Genomic DNA, 21,498 nt, shown 5'->3' with positions numbered 1-21,498 from the left:
TCTCTCTTTCACAATCTTCCCTTTTACATTATTGTTGAAGTCGTAAGATCCTAAAGTCCACTGGGGGCTTGGTGTATCTTGCCTCTTTGACGTGGTGAAAGTCTTTCAATCTTAACTCCTTGTACTATACCGCGAGTATTTGTGTAAGCTCATACTCCCGTTGAAGTGGGGGTTAAATGTAATGTCCTAAAATTGCACCCCTTGCACTTTTTGATTGCATTTGGGTCTTTGTCTTAGTGTTTGTGCCCTTCAACCTAATCAAAGACCTGATTATGCTTATACATATCAATAACATCATTCAACTCAGTAATGCACTCAGCTGCCACCTTGATCCTGCCACAAATTAGGGCAGAACCAGGGTGTGGCACCCTAGTCCCCCTAATGCGGACCTATCTTGGACCCCTTCCCCTAACCCAACTCAAATTTGAAGCGGGAAAATCCCCTCTATGTTGGTTTATGTCGGAAATCTAATAAATTAATCCTATGGGCAAGTATATAAGAGGGATTTCTCCTCTCATTTGATCATCTACAATCATTATCAAGCATCTAAGCATTCAAGAGCAATTGAGCATTTTTAGTCTTCCTTCAAGCTTTGGAGCACTAATAGAGTCAAGATTTCAAGCATTGAAGAGGGGATCATCATTCTAATTCATGAAATCATAATTCTATGTGGAGGCAAGCAAAACTTCACAAGGAGGTATAAGCATTTCATTTTCAATCAATTCAACATCCCCTCAAAGAGAAGGATTTCTACTTTCAGTCATTTCAATTACATGATTTCAACCACTTGGTTAATTCCAAAACCGGGGTTTGACCTAAAGGCAAACCCCTATTTCCAACACATTTCTCTTTCCTTTTGTATGCAGGAAGCAGGTGCGCAATTGTACTTCTGAAAATAAGTTTTATTTGCAGAGACGGAAAAACCCTTTTCGATGCACGGAAAGTTCAAAGGATCGATAGGAGGGTGACTTGATCCGGACACGATCCTTGCAACTTTTCGCAAATTTCGCAGAGCAGCACCGAATCATCTCAAACTTCTCAGATCTAGGTGTACGACATAATCTCGAATCTGTAGCTTGTTGTTTTCTCATATTTGCCTTCATTTCTAGCACTTAGTTTTAATTTAACTAGTCAACTTACAAAAGAGGGTCAATCACATTCCAAACACAATCTACTTAGTATTTAGTCCTTGTATCATTTAGGATTGGATCTAGTAGATTCATCCCCCTCTTTTGAATGTAAAGTCTCCCCCAAGTGAAAATTGAGCTTAGTGAATTCTCATTTCCCTGTGGTGAATTTGCTAAGCTCCCAATTTTCCATTTTACACACCCATCGAAACACCCAATGATATAATAAGAAAAACTCTATTTAAGCAACCTTAAAATAACATCAAGGCCAACAATGTCCATAGAATAAGGAGGAGTATCAAGGACATATTTCCCTGATTGGTGGCAATAAATACTACCCCCAAAGTCGAAAAATTAAAGTTTCAAGCTAGGGTTTGAATTGCAACAATAACAAAGGAATACATCATTCAAAATCAAGGCATTTTTTCTAAATTTGTCATTGTTGAATGGCTATCTTTCAAGGGAAAGTTGTTGAGTTTTGTAAGTTTGGAAAACTCAATGGTTCTGACCAAACTCACCAATTACCCAATTCCTAGGCCGCCCACCCTTGGTTAGCATTAACCACCTTAAGACTTGGTGAGTTTCAACTATACTAGGCAATTATTATATCTATGTTGTAGAAAATGCCAAAAACATTATTTCTATATTTGTTCCTTGCAAACTTAGTCAACATGATACTACTAGTCTTGACAAGTTTCTCAAATTGAATGACATTAATAATGCAATTTACCATAGGAAGAATCGTAAGGCTCTTGTATGTGATGGCTTCTTTATTGATTATTATAAAGCCTATGGCAATTGGACCAATGCCTAAGGACTATAAAGTAGATATTGGTAATGTTTCTCTTAGTAGTCAAATTAAAAAAAGTCTACTTATTGCCTATAGGTGGTGACCCCTCTCATCTTAAGAATAAAAAGCCAATCACTTTTCTCAATTTATTATATAAACATTTTGCTAGCTCTTTGGCCTTAAAGAGTTAAAAAGATTTTACCTAGTGCGATTTCTCCTTCTCAATCTAGTTTTATGAAGGGCAAATGTATTTTACATAATTTAATCACAAGTTGAGGAATTATTTGGAACAAGTTTTCTAAGAAGAATGTTTTATAGTTATTTTAAATTTTAAGAAATATTATTTTAAGAATGAATGGACATCTTATTTTGGTGAATTTTTTTAATAATGGTGAGCATTCTTTTCAAGGATACCTCTCCTCAAATATGGTTTTTTTATGGTGAGCTTTCTAATTTATTCTCCATGAACAAACCTATTAGACAAGGGTACCCTCTTGCCCCTTATTTGTGTCATTGCTACAAAATCCATTCAAGTTTTCCCTTACAATCCCCTTGCTAAAGGCTGACTTTACCCATTGGTAACTATGTCATTGAACTTTTTGATAAACATTTTGCTAGCTCTTTGGCCTTAAAGAGTTAAAAAGATTTTACCTAGTGCGATTTCTCCTTCTCAATCTAGTTTTATGAAGGGCAAATGTATTTTACATAATTTAATCACAAGTTGAGGAATTATTTGGAACAAGTTTTCTAAGAAGAATGTTTTATAGTTATTTTAAATTTTAAGAAATATTATTTTAAGAATGAATGGACATCTTATTTTGGTGAATTTTTTTTATAATGGTGAGCATTCTTTTCAAGGATACCTCTCCTCAAATATGTTTTTTTTATGGTGAGCTTTCTAATTTATTCTCCATGAGCAAACCTATTAGACAAGGGTACCCTCTTGCCCCTTATTTGTGTCATTTTTACAAAATCCATTCAAGTTTTCCCTTACAATCCCCTTGCTAAAGGCTAAAGTAGCGGAATGGAGACAGACGACTCCAACGGTGAAGACAGCTGGAAAGACGAGGAGCTCGGTAACGAGGAAGAAAGTGGCGATAATGAGCCTGGTCAAGAAAGCCCTACCCTCAGCGATTGCCCTGGTAAGGACAACAGCCATCTGATGGAAGAAGTAGATCCCAAGGATAACGAGGAAACCGATGTGAATTCTGAGAAGGAAATGAACAAAGACTCTAAGAAGGACTTGACTGAGGATAGGGATAGCGAGGTCAAGGAAAGTGTTGGTAAAGGGCTTATCCTAGATAACCTCAAGAAGCTCTCTGAGGCTAGAATGGATTTTGATAGATGGACCTACGAGACCCTGAAAAACCTGGATAAGAAAGGGATAAAAACGGATGAAAAGAGGGAAGATGAAAACAGAGAGCAGATTAATTGGAAGCAGGAAATGGAGAATACGGTAAAATCGTTGGAAGAGGGAAAAGAAGCGATGAAAAATCTGATGGAAGTTATCCCAAGTATCCTCTCTGTTGTCACTAAAAACCTGGAGGACATCGCCAAGGTCGTTGATCATACCTGCACTCCAAAACCGGTCGTGGATCTTGACCTAGAGGAAGAGACCATCCAGACTGGAAGCAGTGATGCTACTCCGATGGGCGGTACAGCGAAGAGAACCAAGGCCAGTATCAAGAAAGATGTGGCTACTTCAGCAAAGGATCCCCCTATCTTCAAAGACAACATCAAAGAGTTGTATGAAATCAGCAACACCCTGGCTAAAGCCCAAGAAAAAATCTGAATGCTGGAAGGCCTGCTGGCTTTATGGGGCTTTTTTGGGTTTTCTTCGGTTTTCCGCTGGGTTTTTTGTGATTCTGTTCTTTTCTGTTTCTCGTAACTTTGTTGTTTAAGTTCTACTTGTAAAAGGTTTCGGGGGCCCTTCAAAACCTATTTTTTCCTCAATCAAAAACTATGTCATTGAACTTCAATTTGCTTATAATGATTTATGTTTTGGTGATGTGGATGGGAGTACTAATTTTGATTAGAGGTTGAACATTATTATGTTGCTTCTAGGTCAAATTTTGTTGTTCTCAATTCCAACATTCTTTCCTCGTGTTAATTTTCCTAAGTGGCTTTTGGATATAGGATGAAATTATATCAAATATATGGGAATCCTTGTCTCCCTTAGTCCTTCTCAAAGTGTATGTGTAATTAGCTATTAGTAAAATTCTAAAGCAAAATTATTAGGTGGCAAAATAATCTATCATCTCTACTTAGAAGGTTCCCAGTATGTCAGAAGTGAATTCCTCCTATGCCATTCATTTTTCTCTTGTTGGCTTGTTGCTTCCGCTCATGTTAATTAATATAAACAACCTTGTCGAGACCTTTATGTGGTTAGTGATGAACTTATAAGGCACTGAGAGGGGGGGTGAATCAGTGCAAGTAAAAACAATACAAATCTAATTCCAAATTTCACCAACTCAAAACTCAATATGCATGTAAGAAATAATACCAAGTATGCAATCACCACATAAAGCATAAGCCACATGACACGGGTTATACGTCGAAAACCCAGATGGGAAAAACCACGGTGGGAGTTAGTACCCACAAGATTCACTATCTGCAGTATAGAGACCTGACCGGTTAAGGTCTACAACACCCGATTAGGGGCACACCCTGTTAGAAGTGTCTAAGCCCGGTTGAGAGCTTTACAAATGTTACCTGGACTCCATCATCATTCAACTTGCTTACAGAAAGTAGGTTTCTTGCCAAACCTGGTATGTGCAAAACTCTATTGATTCCCTTTATTCTCCCATCAGGAAATTGGATTTTAATTCTTCCTCTCCCAACAATCTCCAGTGTTGAGTCACTTGTTAAGTACACCTTCCCACCAGCATATGATTCATACTTTGAGAACCACTCCTTGTGAGATGTCGTATGGAAAGATGCCCATGAGTCAATCAACCACACATTGTCAGAAGCAGGCACTGTCAGAGCTGCTACAAAGGCATCTGCATCACTGTGAGAAGATTCATTATCAGAAGAGTTCTTTCTCTTCCTCTCCTCTTTGCAGTCCTCTCGAATATGACCCTTTTGTCCACAGTTACAACATTTCACCTTAGACCTTTTTCCAGGAGACTTAGACCTCTCTTGAGACTTGGACTTGGACTTCTTATCCTTCTTTTTGTGACTTGGACTTCTTATCCTTCTTTTTGCCTTTGTCCTTTGGTCTGCCTCGAACAGAGAATGCCTCTTTAGTTGTATCAGAAGATTTCTTCCTCATTTCTTCTGACAACAAAGAAGCAACTACCGTATCCATCTTGAATTGGGTAGTAGTGCTTCCAATGGCCATCACCAAATGTTCCCAAGAATCTGGCAATGAGCATAGCAGCAACATGCAACGTTCTTCTTCTTGAATAGCAACACCAACTGATGTCGATTGAGCGAGAACCATGTTGAACGCATTCAAATGATCTGCCAAGGGTGTTCCTACATCCATTTTCAGAGAATATAACTTCTTCCTGAGTAAGAGTTCATTCACCAGGGATTTGCCCTGATAGATGTCTCCTAACTTCTTCCACAAATCACTTGCAGTCTTCTCCTCATGTATGTTCAACAGAACTGAGTCTGCAAGGCTTAGTCTTATGAGTCCTCTGGCTTTACGGTCTGCTAATTCCCAATCTTCTTGCTTCATGCCTGAAGGTTTCTATCCACTCACTGCAATCCAAAAATCTCGGTCAACCAGCAGGTCCTCAACTTTAAGTTTCCATAACTCAAAATTGGAGCCATTGAACTTCTCAATATCCATTCTTCCAAAAGTGATTGCCATCTTAATCTGTAAACACTAACAGACTCCCACTGAAACAAATTAACACAAAAAACCAACCCTACCCAACAAGGATAACACAATTGGCCAATGCTCTGATACCACTTGTAAGGAAAGCACAGTGCGGAAAAACGATTCCCTAATGTCAATTTCCAAGGGAAATAAGACTAGTATGTTTTAAAACTTTACAGAATACTAAGATTAGCATATACAAAACAGAAACAATATCAGAATTCAAACACACACAGAGATAAACAACATGAATTTACGTGGGAAACCCTTTCGGGAAAAAACCCACCACCGACAACAAGAGCACTTTATTCACAGCAAAGAATCTTTACAATAAAGTTTGTTATCACAGCACAGATGTTCACTCTGATCACTTCGGCTACACACCACAGTATACGACTTATCATCAGAACAGCAAACAATGTTTGAGTTTCCTCTTGGCTTCATATACATTATCCATGTCGACCATTCAACTGTCAGTTTGCACCAATCGGTTAGACATCTAACTGTCTGTGTCGGTCTGCATTCGTGAGAAAACAATTATCCCACATGCATCCAGGAATCGAACCAGCTTGTATTCAAATACACCGGCTAGACAAGTCGACTCCATCGGGTATCGGCGTAACTTCAAAACTACATCTCCGATAACCGATGACATACTCGATCGCTGAAGGCGAATTCATCGGGTATCAGTGTAGCAAACAACCAGTTCTCCCAATCTCCGATAATACCCCGATCACCGAAGGCAATTCCATCGGGTCATCGGCAAGACAACCAAACAGCTATCTCGATCGTCCGATCTTCCTTGATCTGCTCGATCTCTCTTTCTATGCTCTGCCACGTGGCACCCCCTGATGGCTCCGAGGTCCTTGCCCCGCCACCTTAGCACGGCCTCACTAACCGCCCGGAATGAAGCTCTTCTTTGTCGAGCCCCACCTTGGTCGCCAAGTTGCGGAGGATAAACTTCATGCATCTTGCCATAGCGGTATAGCGACAATCCTCCGATCATCCCGGACTTGCTCACTCGTTAACCCATCTAAGTTGCTCTTTTGTCGGGCCCCACCACTTGGTCGCCAAGCCATGATGGATAACGTTCGTGCATCTCCATCATGTGGTATAGCGACAGTCGTCCGATCATCTTCAACCTGCGCGGTCTTTAACTCATTCCTTTTTGCATGTGCTTTGTCACCAAGCTGTAGGGAATAACTTTCGATCATCTTCCCACCGTGGTAAAGCGACAACCATTGGATCTGGATCTAACCTGCACGCCTTTTATCCTTTCGTCCTTTCGATAACCGATGCTACCCCGATGACCGAAGACGACTTCGTCGGGTCATCGAGATGACTTCAAACCTACTACTCTGAGCTCCGTTATGTCGAGTTCATCGGCAAAGGTTGTGCCGATAGAGCTCGCAAATTTTCTTCACACTGTTTCATCGGCCAAAGTTAACCCCATCAGTATGAACAAAGGTCAAGTGAATTAAAGGCACATTTCCAACACAACTAGAGGGTGTTATGCTAATTTCTCATATAGAGAAACTATTGATTGTATTGATAGCATTCTTGTTGAAGGAAGTTGAGTGAGTTAAAATCTTTTAGAGTAATTTTGGCATTCCAAATCAGCTATAAAATTTTACTATGATTAATAAAGCAAGTTTAGATGACAAGTTTTAGGTTATTCAATGGAATGATAACCTTTGGTTGAGGTTCAGTGGATGGGAAGGAATTTTTTGCAAGTCACTTTTAAATGTTTGTATGCCTTGATATCTTTTACTACAGATTGGTTCAACATTAACCTCCATATAAGGCCCTTAGGCCCTAGCAAACATTTGGTCTAAAAGCTTAAGGAGGATCCAGCCCAACTATATTAAACCTAAGAAATTTTTATTTTTTTCAGATGGTTGTTATCTAATAAATTGGCTGTAGGTGTTGTCATGTTAGGTCCTAGGTCAAAATGGTGTTTTGTTTTGGGGGGTGTTGAATCTACTATGCATTTGACTGTTTTAATGGGAAAAAATAAAGCAATGCTTCTTTCATGCTTTCCCTATTAAATGTGTTATTGATTAACATGATACTTTATGCAAGATTTTTTTGTTCTTTTCCTCTTGCTATGTTTTTGACTATTTTGTTGGTCATTTCTTTTTAAATTTTATGGTTTCTCTCAATCACTAGAAACAACGAGATTTTTAGGGTTGTAAACATATGTGCACTAGCTTTTCTCAAAAAGTCACAATTTCTCTTTTGCAAATAATGTTGCTCTACAAGTACATAGAAAGAGTGAAGATATCAAGCAACTTAGGCAGGGATCTTATGGGGGCTTAAGCTCTATTTTTAAGGAAGAGGTGGTCCCATAGAGATTATTTGGGGGGGCTACGAGATTATTTGGATATGCTCCTAAAAAATAGAAGCTCCTACTTTATAGGCTTCCATTTTTTAGCGAGTGAAAATGGGGTGGGGCTAGAAATTGTCCCACCAGCTTAGGAATTTTACTTGCCACTTGGCAATCGGAAATGAGTTGAGATGAGTCCCGCCAAAAATTTTAGAGAGAAAATAGAAAAAAAAAATATTATTTTATTTTTCGCTGCTGCTCATGGGACCACCAACTTCTTTCAGATTAGGAGCTTAAATTTTTAAGCAGAACTGTGTTACAAATTTCATAGGACCACCCACTTTAAAAAATTCCTAAAATATCTTTGCAGCACCTACTCTATTTTTCAAGAAGCCACCCTCCATGGGACCCCAGCCTTATTGTCGATGGTAATCATGTTCCAAACTTCGATCTCTTCAATGGATGCTATCTTTAATGATGTTCCATATGATCGAGATGGTTGATTGAGGTTGTCAATATTGTTAAGTGTTTGTGGGCTTCTTGGTATTTTTGTTCTCACGATGGTGTAATTTGTATTGTTCCTCATGTTGTTGATTCAAATCTTCTTGTTGACATTCTTGGTTTGGTCGCATTACTTATTGATAATGGTGATGTGGGTGATTTGTCCCATTATATTACATTTAGTGTTGTGGACCTTTCTAATGCTTCAGCCGATATTATTGTTCCTATTATTTCTCTAGGTGTTTATTATTGTATTGGTCCTGTTTTGATTTAAGGTAAAGGTAGGTGCGAGTCTGGAGGCCTCTAGGTAAGATTGTGATCAAGTTTTAGATGGCAATTTCTCTTATCTGATGGTGTTGAGGCTTCTTCCCCCTAACTAGTTATTATCAACATTTATCCTAAATCCTAGCTACATGAGTATTGGTTGCTAGATTCATTTTGTGGAGAATAATATAGAGGTTCTCATTAACATTTGAATTTTAAAAAGGAGGCAAAGATGTCAAATAGTATTTGGCTTGGTTGATGGTCGCTTTGTTTATTTTGTGGTTCATTAATAGTATTAGCCAATTCTTGGCTATATATTTGTGTGTGCACGGAGGCATGCACGTATGTGTGTATACATGTGTGCATGTTTTGACTTGTCGCTTAGAAGAGATTATTGTATTGGTTTGAGGTTATTAATATTGTTTTGTTGATACTACTAGATGATTTTCTAATAGCCTTGATGTTCTTGGGTGATATGGATGTTTATATTTGTTGATTTGAGGATTTGTTATTCAATCCCCTCCATTTATATATGTGTTTGAGGGAGGTATAGGTGGTTTTTGAGTTGATGGGGCAATATGTTTTTTTGTTACAATCTTCCGTCCCTATTTTGTATCATTGCAGATCTTTGTGATTGGTTGCATCTATATATATAGTCTGACTTAGAATAATTCAATTTATTTCCTCCAACAAGCATAGAGCAAGGATCATCTCTTCTTATGGGCGAGCCCCCACACTTCAGTAGTTTAACATTGACTTAATCTCCATCTAGATCAAAGGCTCTTAGTTGGTATTCAGAAATGCCTTTGACTAGTGTTTGTCTAGGGAGCGAGTCTTCCCAATTACCATGTGAATGGATTGAAATGACATCTAGAAGGCTACCTAGAATCCTCTCTCCTATCTACTCTACTTGAGAAGCCTTGATCTTAGATGTAACAAGATCTGTGTCTTTATTTGCTGATAAAAAACTACTGCCATAGGGAGGCACCAAGGATGTCTGGACATCCATTCCCACATCATGATCCCCAAAAATCCCCCAACATCCAAGATGAGTATCTAGGCCCCGAAGAATCATCCTTGGGATCACTATGCATATGTTCATAAAAACAATGTCATTTAAAACTGTCAATTATACTCCACCTCCAAAGCAGTGTCAATGACACACAAGAAAGAATTGATATTGAAGTACAATAAAACAGTCCAGATGACTCATCCTGCTCCATCAATTTGATCTAGTATTCAAAACTTATATCCAAGAAATTCTTCAATGTAACAGATTACAATCAAGAAGTGCTACATAACCCTTGACCGGCTTATCTGCATCAAGGATCTCCAAAAACTCTGTTTACGACAGATCAACTCCTTGAGAAGTAATCAATATTTGTGTGGATTTGAAACCATCCAAATTAATGATGCCTTTTGCTCAATGAATTTGATCGAGGCTTCAGAAAATATATCTGCGAATGTCTTTCATGGAAAAAATTACAATCAAGTAGAGCTAAAGAACCATTGACCAGCTTATCTGCGTCAAAATAGAGTGTCTCTGGACCAGGTTATATCTGCATCACGACAATATCTCAAAAAAATCTACAATGGATTATGTTTGTCAACCCAGAATGTGATCAGATTGTGAAGCCCCACTCTTCAATGAAATTGAACACATCCGCAATCACTTGTTTATCATCAACATCAAGAAATAAATTCAATAACAAATAGCTCCCAATGATAGCCTTACTCGATACATTCCAAACTCCAACATGGGCAGGATAGCCAGTTTTGGTCTCAAGTACCAACTTGATCCCAAATGCAACACAGTTCTTGTGCAGCTGATCATAAACCACTTCGCTAGCAGATGGAACCATCATGAATATAAGTACCATGAAAGGTTTTACAAATAGCTTAGCAAGTTAAGTGGGCTTAACTGTGGGAGAAACTCCATGGTTAAGAACATTTGAGCCAGGGTAATACTGGGATGGGTGACCTCCTAAGAAGTCCCAATGCTTCACCCATAAATATCACCCGGATGCAATGAGTGCTATATAGAACATTCATGCTTATGCGAAATGAGTTCTCATGAAACCCCACTTATAAGGGGGAATGAAAATCAACTGTAAATGTCAATCTCACAATTCAATAGTGTCAAAACACTAGTAATATGAAAACCAATGAGCTAGGGAGTTTTATGGTAAATAATTCATAGCACCACACTTCGCTACATTCTGGTGCTTCACCCCTTGGACCATCACCTGGATGCATATGTGCTAAATTGACTATGGATGCCCATGAAAAATGGGTTCTTGTGAACCACTGCTCATTAAATATGAGTTAGTGAAGATTATACATAGTGATGTAATTAAAATATAAATCCATATAAAACATTAGATAAATTTGTAAACACTTCTCACATAAAAAATGAATGAGCTTGGAAGCTCTATAGTGAGCTATAGAATAAATAGAGCAGAGCATTAAATGGTATGAACTAAAGGAGTGCTGGAATGAGAGACCTCAAAAGAGTGTTATATGGATCATTCATGCTCTTGAGGGATGGGTTCATGTGAACCACCTCTCATGAAATATGGGTCAGTGAAGATTGACTTGAGATGACACAGCTAAGTCCCAATAAATAACTCTAGATAATTTACTTGGAAACACCATTTATATGGGAATCAACACATTATCTGAATGGCCAGGCCATCCAAAATTCTGGCTAACTACCATGAAGTGAAAATTCCATGATATAAAAAATAAGAAAACAAACTCGAAGCAAGGTAGCTGTCTCTACAGACGAACTCCATCCTAATTTGGGATGTAACCTGAAACAAATAAATCGCCATTCGCAGTGTGGTCTTGGTGTTTCAGATATAGCCACTAATAGACTTAAGGAACAGAATCTTTATAGTAATAAAGGGCCAAGAAAGAAAGTTAATTGTGCATGGATGATCAGAATAGGAAAAGATTCTCTTACGGGGAAAACTTGCACTAAAACTGTGCAGTACAAAAAGTAAAAATAACGTGTTCACTTGTGTCACATTAATGTGCTTAATATTTTCAATACAGTAACACATGGACTGCATCAAATTTTGTGTCAATAAAATCAAGTCAAACCTATATCTTCCGGAAAAGATTGTCTTATACTCTAAACCTTAGCATACCATGAGTCTTTCAGAATCATTTCTTCCACAAAGAAGCTATAAGGCTTGCCAGACATTTGGCAATTCTTAATGTCGCCCTCATTTAAACACCACAACAAATACGTCTATCATCTAGATTCTAGATCCACCAAAACAACTGATCAGTCAAATTCACTTTCTTTAAGAGGCCCATATGGTAGCCAACCCAGGAAACAACTTTTAAAAACAAGTGTGAATCATAAAATGCAAGTCTATTCTAGAATCTTTACCTGTATTTAAGTTAAACCTCTAAGTAAAACAACAACATAAAGCACAAGCACCGAAGAAAACAAAACATATTCCTTGCAACTTGCATGTTCTAATGGAGACCAAAATGGCAATCGCTTAAGCTTGAAAATTGTATCAAAATAAAGCCTGTTTGTAAAATAATGGTGGGCTATAATTCTTGTTTGCAAGACAATTTGTCACATGCAAATGAAGTTTCGTATTCAATAAATTGCCACCATTATTGATAAGCCTCTCTAGTTCAGACCATGGATCACTTTTTGCATCATAAGAATAAGGAAGCCTAATGAAGGCAGGTATCAATTAAGCTCTGTACGTCCCTCCTTGCTTAAGAGGGAGCTAACTAAACTACAAAACACAAGTTTTGCAGCTTATTCTGTCTGGTAAGCAGGCATCTGCAACCAGGCAATCAAGATATCCAGTTACAGCCTCTGGAATCTCGAAGCATATAAATTATACATGATACCTGATTGGCCTGACTCTGTCAACACTTCAAATTTTCCTGCATCGAGTCCATCTGTTGAACAGCTGAAGATGGTTCTTTGGGCATGTGAATAAGCACAATAATCTACTGCATATACATGTGTATCCTCTTTAAGAGCAGAAACAGACACTCCAACACCTTCACCTGCGTATATAAAAACGATGTGTGATAAACTCTTCGCCTGAAGAGCTTTAACTGCATGGCTTATTAAAAATAGCATGAATGAAACACACATTACAAGGAATTTTCGGCTTATGAAAGAATAAAATATTAAGAAAACTATTCAAAAGAATGATTCCTAAAAGGGCATTATTAAACAAACAAAAAACAAATTCACGTCATTTCAAAGAAGTTTTCTCATCTATAGTGATATTAATTCTCAAGTTACTGGCCACACATGAAATAGTTTTAAATAAACGATGAATATAACACAAAAATGTCAAAATAAAGTTATAAGGATTGGACTTCTGCACTTTCAGATGATATAATCAAGCAATAAAATTAAGGAAAGGAGCTAAGTTGGTGGTTCTAAGAAACAACTCCAGTGTCAAAGAAAGCTCATCCTAACAAGAAGTCACAACCATTTAAGACCAGTAAATGGTACAAGTGACTCCATACAAATAAATTAATACTGTTTCCAGTATAAACTGTTGTTCACATAAAGCATTGGTAACTCAAAACCAGGGACTAATTGACATTGATACTACCCAACCAAAGGAGGAATAGATTGTCGATGCAGATCTTTATGATGTTATGGTAATTACACATGTAACATGATTGACACCTAACCCCAACAGTATATACTCTAGGGTATTTCTTTGTTTCAGCAGTTTCCATTTGGTGATCATTGAGTTACCATCTCAAGAAGGTATAAACTTCAAAAGAAACACACAACCTGGCACAGAAAATCAAAAATGAGCCACAAGGCTATGTGGAGAGGATAGAAAGAGATAGACATGTAGAGACTGACAAGTGAGGTTCCTCAAACTATGACAGGTCTACTAAAAAATCTCATGTAAAGCAGATAAAAGAGAAGCAGCCTTACCATAACATACTATAGCAAAAACATGTACCAACAAAAGTTGTATAACTTGAAGTGCCTGAAAATGACACCAATTATATTCAGTAAAATGAAAGCCTCAAGTAAGCCAAGGGTGGACAGATGATCTTCTAGCAACAGCTCTAAAGTGACAGTCAGCCTATCTCACCATACTCTCTTTTTCTCATCGCAATACTCAAGTTGGTCTTGTGAATGATAACTTTGTCAGAGATAGTCTGTAAAAATCAAAAAACATACAGGTCCCTCATAGCCATAGTTAATCTTCATTTATCACATACACATTGTAAAAACGGTAAATTATACAGAGGTTTTTACTGGAAATAGAATATATTGAAACTTTTACTGGACAGCAAAAATATTAGTCCATATCCGTTGTCACTAGGAAACTCCAATATAGGAACATGTACCACATACCTATATGGCTATACTCATCCCTATACCCAAAACTTCTGGTGTTTACATTCACTGTTCACATATGAAATAGCCATCTCCTTATTCATTTGCTCACATACCCTAATTTTATTGGCATCTCCTGGTAACTATGTCCATATCCAATTCAGCTATAATGTTTCATAACATGCTTATATAATAAATATGGTAACTGCCTTATCATATAAATAATAAATATCTGACATTTTCTATATTTTTAAATTTTCCCTATCTTTTTAATAGCGCCATCCCCTGCCATCCCCTTAGAAAAAGCCTCCTGTCCCCCTGTCATACCAGAAAAGTGTTTCCCAATTTCCTACCACCCCCATCCCAGAAACTTGGTGGAAAGCAAGAAAATAAGACATAAACTAAGCATGAACCCGTCATTCATCATGGCTGCTCCCTGACTCACTATTTCCTCTCCTCCTACTCATCTATCATTTGAATGGATATTTTCTGACTTTAAACTGACCGTCTACTTTCTGGTGCTAATCTGTTCATCCACTACATGCAGGGATGAGCACAGAGCTGAATTAGTACCAACAGCCATCAAAAAATGCAAATTTTTTTGGTTTTTAGCTCATGCTGCTATCTTACATTTTTTTACTTTTTAGCTCAAGCCACTATCTTCCCACTCCCCTGTCACTGCAGGTCCATCAACCATTCCATAATTCTGACAGAAATTTTAAAAATGCCAAAAAAAAATGTCACTAGTTCTGTCCAGGTTCATCCAGAGCAAACCCAGTCATCTGCACACCCTGACGGATTCCCTTGGTGATCACCACAAATCTAGAGCAGGTATGAACCAGACCCAGATCCAGGCATGGTTGGGGATGAATAGGTGATAGCTCATAATTATTTCAAAGCATGTAACCAAGATAGCTAGTCACATTTGCAGGCAATGGAATTAAATTTGTATGGTTTCTTTCTCCATAGTTATTGGGAAGGTGGAATAAGTTGGTAACTTAGAAGAGAAGAAAAAAACTTAATTTCTATGTTCAAGATTTGGGAGATAGAAGACATCTCATTTCTGTTTTGCATTGAGGTTAAAAAAATAGGAGCACTTACATGCTTTTTAAAGATTGGCACTCCTCCTTTCTCTTGGATTGCAAGATGGATTGGATCCTCTTCCTATTCCAAGATTTGCATTAAGGTTGTAAAATTCTTGCATAAAAGAGCTAAAAGACAGAAAGCTCTTCAACATTTGCTTATTGGAAGGATGGAGGTTAAGACCTGACTAGTTATTGACTCCCCACTTGACTGAAAAGTTAAATATGCAATTTGATTTGATTTTGGTGACAAGAAACTGCCGTTTAAATTTACAGCCATTTTAGTGGGAAATTCTCAACTCCCCGAGAGGGTTGGAGACCCTGTTAAATTATTAATTGATTAATTTACAGCAGCCCTCTCTTTCTTCTCCTTTGGCTCGGCATTTCATGATCTTGGGAGGCAGATGAAGAAAACTCTTTTCCCCAGTCCTAGATTTATTGTGGAGGGAGACTAATTCATGCCTTTGAATTTGGAAAGGTTCCCTTGCCTATCCTTTGGTAAAAAACGGACATTATTTAAAGTGTTTTTGCAACAAACAAAACCAAGGGCTTCACCCTTTATTAATAGAATATGATCCTACAACTTTAATTCCAGCACACACTTATTGATGGATATGCCCATGCATTGCAACCTAGCATCCCTTTGCAATTGGTGCCTTCATCATCAACGATGCAAAACAGGGAAAAATATCATGCACTAACTGCAATGACTGGAAAATAAAAGTAATCTCTTAAGGGAAAAGTGGTTCTTGGTTTCAATAATGTGCTGTTGAGTTAGATTAAAGTATAAACAAGAGCTTCCTCACATTAGGTGCCCTTTTGGTACTCAGATTATATGGCATGACAGGGACAAATATCATGCACTAACTGCAATGACTGGAAAATAAAAGTAATCTCTTAAGGGAAAAGTGGTTCTTGGTTTCAATAATGTGCTGTTGAGTTAGAATAAACAAGAACTTCCTCATGTTAGGTGCCCATTTGGTACTCAGATTATAAGGCATAGCCACTTGTAAAGGGAGCATTAAGTTACATGTCTGTAACGCCTTCACTAGCACCCAAACTAGTTTTAAACAAAAAAAATTGTATCAGAAATACAGTACTGCAAATTTCTCTCCATTAAAAACAATGCTACCATAGCCATATGCCCCTAAAAGTTTTAAGTGACTTTGTGACAGGAAGGCAAAGCATGTTGTCCTTCTCAAAACTATTTTAATTGTGAAGAAGCAGAAACAAGTCCTTGATGAAGAACTTCCAACTCTAAAACTTGTTGATCCAAAAACAAAGCCTGGGTAAAAAATCAATAATGCTTTTCATACAATCAAATTTCTACACTGAAATTGTGATCCAATACTATATACTTAGTTGCCAAGTTACATACCATGAGTAACACAGAGCACATTCTCCTGTGGAAACTTGTCTGCCAGTTCTTGAAACGTATTTGAATATCTATTGTGTGCACCTTCAGTTGTCTCTGGCCACGTTGGTAACTGCAGTCATGTAAAGCCCATATAAGGCATTTAAAGATTTATATACTACTTATCAAATGCCAATGAAAGTAAAATAAAAAAACTCCGCTGTACATACTACAGACAAAAGGAAAATTTACAAAAGAGAAGGGCTACAGAACAAGAACAAGAACCAAACCAGAAAAATACCCTACTAAACTAATATACTCATTAAAAAAGCTTCACTTAACACCTGAAATTAGACAAATTCCACTTTACAGATGCAAGAAAACTTACAAAAGGCAAAAGCTACACAGCATGAGCATAACCAGAAAAACAACCTACCAAACAAAATTATCCATAGAAATGGATCCACTTAACACCTGCTTAAACTACAAAGAAAACTCCCTCAGACAGGTAAAACATAGCAAGAAAACATATTGCACCATTGAACACGTTTATAAGGTTTGGAAACACAATCAACCAAACAAAAACTGCACAGAACTTTAAGAAAGCATCAATCAAAGTTGAAGAATCATATTCTCAACAAATTATTTAATATGAAAGAAAAACCGGAAAGCAAACAGACCTCTGTCCATATAGGCTCTACAGAATGATCCACTGTTCCAGCCGGTAGTATAACTTCCAGCTCAGAATGGTCAAGTATCGTGATTATATTTGGTGGAGAAGGTGGGATTCGAGGGGTTCTAATTGCAATAGGATTCATCACTTCACATAAACCAATTTCTATTGATACCTGCATAAAATTCAAAAATGTTATTAATGTAATGATTTCTCATGGACGTCATCTTGAGATAACTAAAAAAACCATGTAACATCCCACAAAAATTAAGAATCTAATCAAAAGTGCCCATAGAAACCTTCATGTAATAATAAATTTACGAAATCGTCTAAAGTACCCTTAAATCATCCTTGACAATGAGTTCAAGATTGCCTTAAATCCACATAAAAATGATTAACAACCACTTGACAATTCAAAGAAGAAGAATTTAAGCACCATTTACACCAAAAATACTAGAAATTAAAACTAAATTTCATTTGACTTTCATTAATGTTCACAAAACATTTTCAGAGCCATAATTAATTCACCTTAACAAGAAAAAGATCAGTGAATAGAGCTTGCAGTTTAATGCAATAGGAACATCAGTAAAAATTAGAAAAGGTTTCACATTTTTAATCCCTCTGCCACCATAAACTCCAGCAGAGCTACAGAAGAAAAGAATACCTGAAATTATCTCAAGAGAACTTGCTGACAGATTTGGTAACAACCCCAAATGCCCGAAGCTATATTCACAAGTGGCCATATTGCAAATCTTAAAAGTAAAGTTCAGATCATATATCCATACTCAGCAAATAACTCAATGAATGGCAAGTATTTGCGAGCTAGAAAGGCTTGGTGTGTAGTCATTGAGTTAGTTGCCTAGAAACTCACAATAACTCGTGATCTTCAACTGATTCAACAAAATTATTGACCAGATTTGAATCTCATGTAACTGTCTTTTCTGTCTTTTGATTTAGGTTTTTTGCAGTTTCGTCTTTCATTTTAGTTGTGCTCTAGCACTTCTAGGGTTGTAGTCATTGAGTTAGTTGCCTAGAAACTCACAATAACTCGTGATCTTCAACTGATTCAACAAAATTATTGACCAGATTTGAATCTCATGTAACTGTCTTTTCTGTCTTTTGATTTAGGTTTTTTGCAGTTTCGTCTTTCATTTTAGTTGTGCTCTAGCACTTCTAGGGTTCCCATCCTTTATTCTTTTCTTTTTGTTAATTTGAAAACCAAGGTTTAAAATTTTTATTCAAGCCTGAGTGTTTTATAATTCTTGAATCTTTTTGATAGGATTCCAACTTCGCAGATAGAGACAGCATCCCCAAGTAAAGAACAAGCTTGAAAGAATGTCAGACAAGAGAACCAAGAATACCAGCCTACAGTTATTGTGGATTTCATATGATAGGGGGTGTCAATTGCCTTGAATATCACCTTGTACAAATCTCTAACCAAGATGTGCATTTGTGTGTTTCATTGGAACTTGAGGCTACAGGAGACGTAAAAGATCTCCTTGCTAGTTGTTAAAAGAAGAAAAAACTTAAAAAGCAAGTAAGGGGCCAATTGAGGAACTTGCAGTTTGTTGGATCAAATTGTGGAATTTTGCCACCAGCTCCATCAAACTGAATAGTATTGTAGCCTCACCGATGTCTCTTTAGCAGATGTGTAAGTGCACAGTGGTTGAAAACTGGGAGAACGTCACAAGGTAAAGGATTGTGAAGATCATTATTGATGATGTATTTGCAAATAGCATAAGACAAAATCCTCATAGTAAATTCAAACTAAATGATCACAAACTTACAAAGTAATCAACTTTGTTACTTCGTAAATTTTTAAAACTTCTAAAAAAAATTTTCTTAGATTTTTCATTAACTTTTTATTTGTAACCATCATTCATTTTTGTAGTTTTAGTTTTTAAAAACCATTTATTTTTTTTAGTGACAGAACCTTGGCTCAAGGTTCTACACTTGGTGTATAGGACGAAGAACCCAATGAGTTATTTTTATAAGGCCAACAAGCATTGCGATGGGGCAAATTGAACAAAATGTGATACCATTTGGTGCACAATTTGCGAAAGGTGGAGCAAGCAGCTCCATCAATACATGCAATGATCTATTACTTGGACCATAAATTTTTATTCTTGAAATCCTTTAAGGCTGATGAGAAGGTTTTGAATGGCCTCAACACAGACAGAGAAAATGACAGTCAACTAAACATGATTCTTGACATGTTGCACATTTACAAGGGTGCAAAGTTTTTTCACCTCTATGAATTCATAGCCGAATGACCCAACAATCAAGTAAAAAAATTAAGTCCTTCAAAATTTCAATCATTGTCTCATATATAGTAGACTTGTTTAATAACAGCAATTATAGTTAAAGTTCAAAATTCAAAAATGCTCTCTTTAAAGATTTTTGGTGGAAAGTTTATATTGTTAAAAAACCCGTTCAAAACCTAGCCATCCACATTTGTGTTAAATCTATAGCACTTTTGGGTGCAAGCAGAATTGGTTTATGATTGAAGCCATTCACACAAAAAAGCACAAGAAGTTGTCCCTAAAGTGCCTCAATATCCTCATTTTTTTGAAATAGAGTCTTCATATTGGCGTTGAATAGGTGGAGGGGAAAGGGACGCGTGAGGTGATTGACTTGGATGACATCAATCCCTATTTGAAATTGATTGTGGAGAATATAGAACCCTTGTTTACCGAGTGAGCGACAGATAATTTTGAGAGGAAAGCAACACAAGGGACAAGCGAATGCAGAAACAAAGGTGAAAGCAGAAGCGGAAACAGATACGTCAGTTGAGGCTACACTGGATGAAGCTACGCCAGAGAATGATTTTATTCTTGAGAAAGAATCTTTACCATCCAATTTTAGAGTGCAGTCAATAAGGAGCCCAATTTGGGGGAGAATTTCTTAAAAAATTATAGATTAGTGAACTTATGTGATGATGAGCATATGACACAATACTGTGTATTGTATTCCTTGTTAGTCTAAAACTAATAGGCAATACATATGATTTCCCTAAATTATTGTCTAAGCTTTCACAGTCGATCGTCCAAACCAAAATTTTGGTCTGCGGAGTTTTTGCTAACCTAAGTTTTAAAACCAAGTTCAAGCTAACACTTTGGCCATACTCTCACCTTAAATTTGACAAACAACAAAATTGGTCCTACAAACCAAAGCACAGGAAGATCCACCAAAAGTAAAACATAACCTCGCCTGAAAACAGAAATCAATAAACACATAATTGCAGAGCAATTCAAAAGATGATCAACAAAACCTCACCTTAACCTTAGAAGGATCGATAACAACATCTTTACTGGAAGGAGCGTTAGCGTGATCATCTGTGACGCAGAGAGCTGTAACGACCTCGGCCGCAGTCTGAACGCAGCGCAAGAAAGGGGAGCAGAAAACCCTGGTTATATTTCCTCCTTCCCTTCTGAGCTTTTGCCCCGTCCTCCACGCCTGCAGTTTCCCCTCGTCCGTGAGAGGAGGATCCCACGGCCTTGGCGCTGATTCAGCCCACTGCGGATCGTGGTTGTCCATTCTTTCTCCATGCCTCATCACAAACAAGCTCTGCTTCATAATCCCGCTCGATGACTCCATTCTGCTCTCTTCCCCTTCTTCTCCAAGCAGGAAGGCTATATCAGGCAGGCTTTAATGGCACTGCTAATCTACATTTATTATTTATAGCATTTTACATCGCTTCGCAGATACGTTTGTGTACGAGAACCTTTCCACTTTCCTCGTTTTCACCCTCGTATTAAAAGAGTTTTTTAATGGTCTGTCAATAATTGTACCTCAAGATATTTTTTTTAAGCTTATTTAAATTATTCAAAAATATTATTAGAAAATATTGAAACCATTTAGTTTTCATACAAAACATTATCTAATCAAAAAACACAAATTAGGGAAAGAGCACCATTAGCCGTCATAGCTAATTTCGCTCACCCACAGATCTTAAACGGTACATCGGATTTTGACTTTTTTTTTTTAGTTGTCTTCGTATGCACCTTAACTGCTTATAGCTATTGATATGGGTTCTGGGTAGTAACGATGCACGCTATGGAATCAGTTATGCGCACAAAGGTCAAAAAGTACACATTTCAAAGTGTCACTTGATACCTAACTAAAGATGTTCCAGTAACCGTCAACTCAAAATCGCTAGTACTTGTTGACAAATGTCCCAATAGTGGTGCACAAAT

The 21,498-nt window shown here is 37.3% G+C and overlaps 1 protein-coding gene across 1 annotated transcript; it reads right to left on the bottom strand.

Annotated features, from left to right (window-relative positions):
• Positions 1-12,322: 12,322 nt before the first annotated feature.
• Positions 12,323-21,053, bottom strand: LOC131071438 (uncharacterized). The gene is made up of 4 exons (XM_058007270.2): positions 20,579-21,053; positions 17,310-17,477; positions 16,654-16,762; positions 12,323-12,881 (listed from the first exon to the last, which is right to left on the bottom strand). Exons 1-4 carry the CDS (start codon positions 20,897-20,899, stop codon positions 12,676-12,678), a joined length of 804 nt encoding a protein of 267 aa, XP_057863253.1. The 5' UTR covers positions 20,900-21,053; the 3' UTR covers positions 12,323-12,675.
• Between the last annotated feature and the right edge of the window lie 445 nt (positions 21,054-21,498).

This window comes from Cryptomeria japonica, chromosome 6 (genome assembly GCF_030272615.1).
Source record: "Cryptomeria japonica chromosome 6, Sugi_1.0, whole genome shotgun sequence".
NCBI classification, from domain to species: Eukaryota; Viridiplantae; Streptophyta; class Pinopsida; order Cupressales; family Cupressaceae; genus Cryptomeria; species Cryptomeria japonica.
Note: the sequence above shows the minus strand (reverse complement) of the source record. Positions and strands in the feature narration are given on the sequence as shown.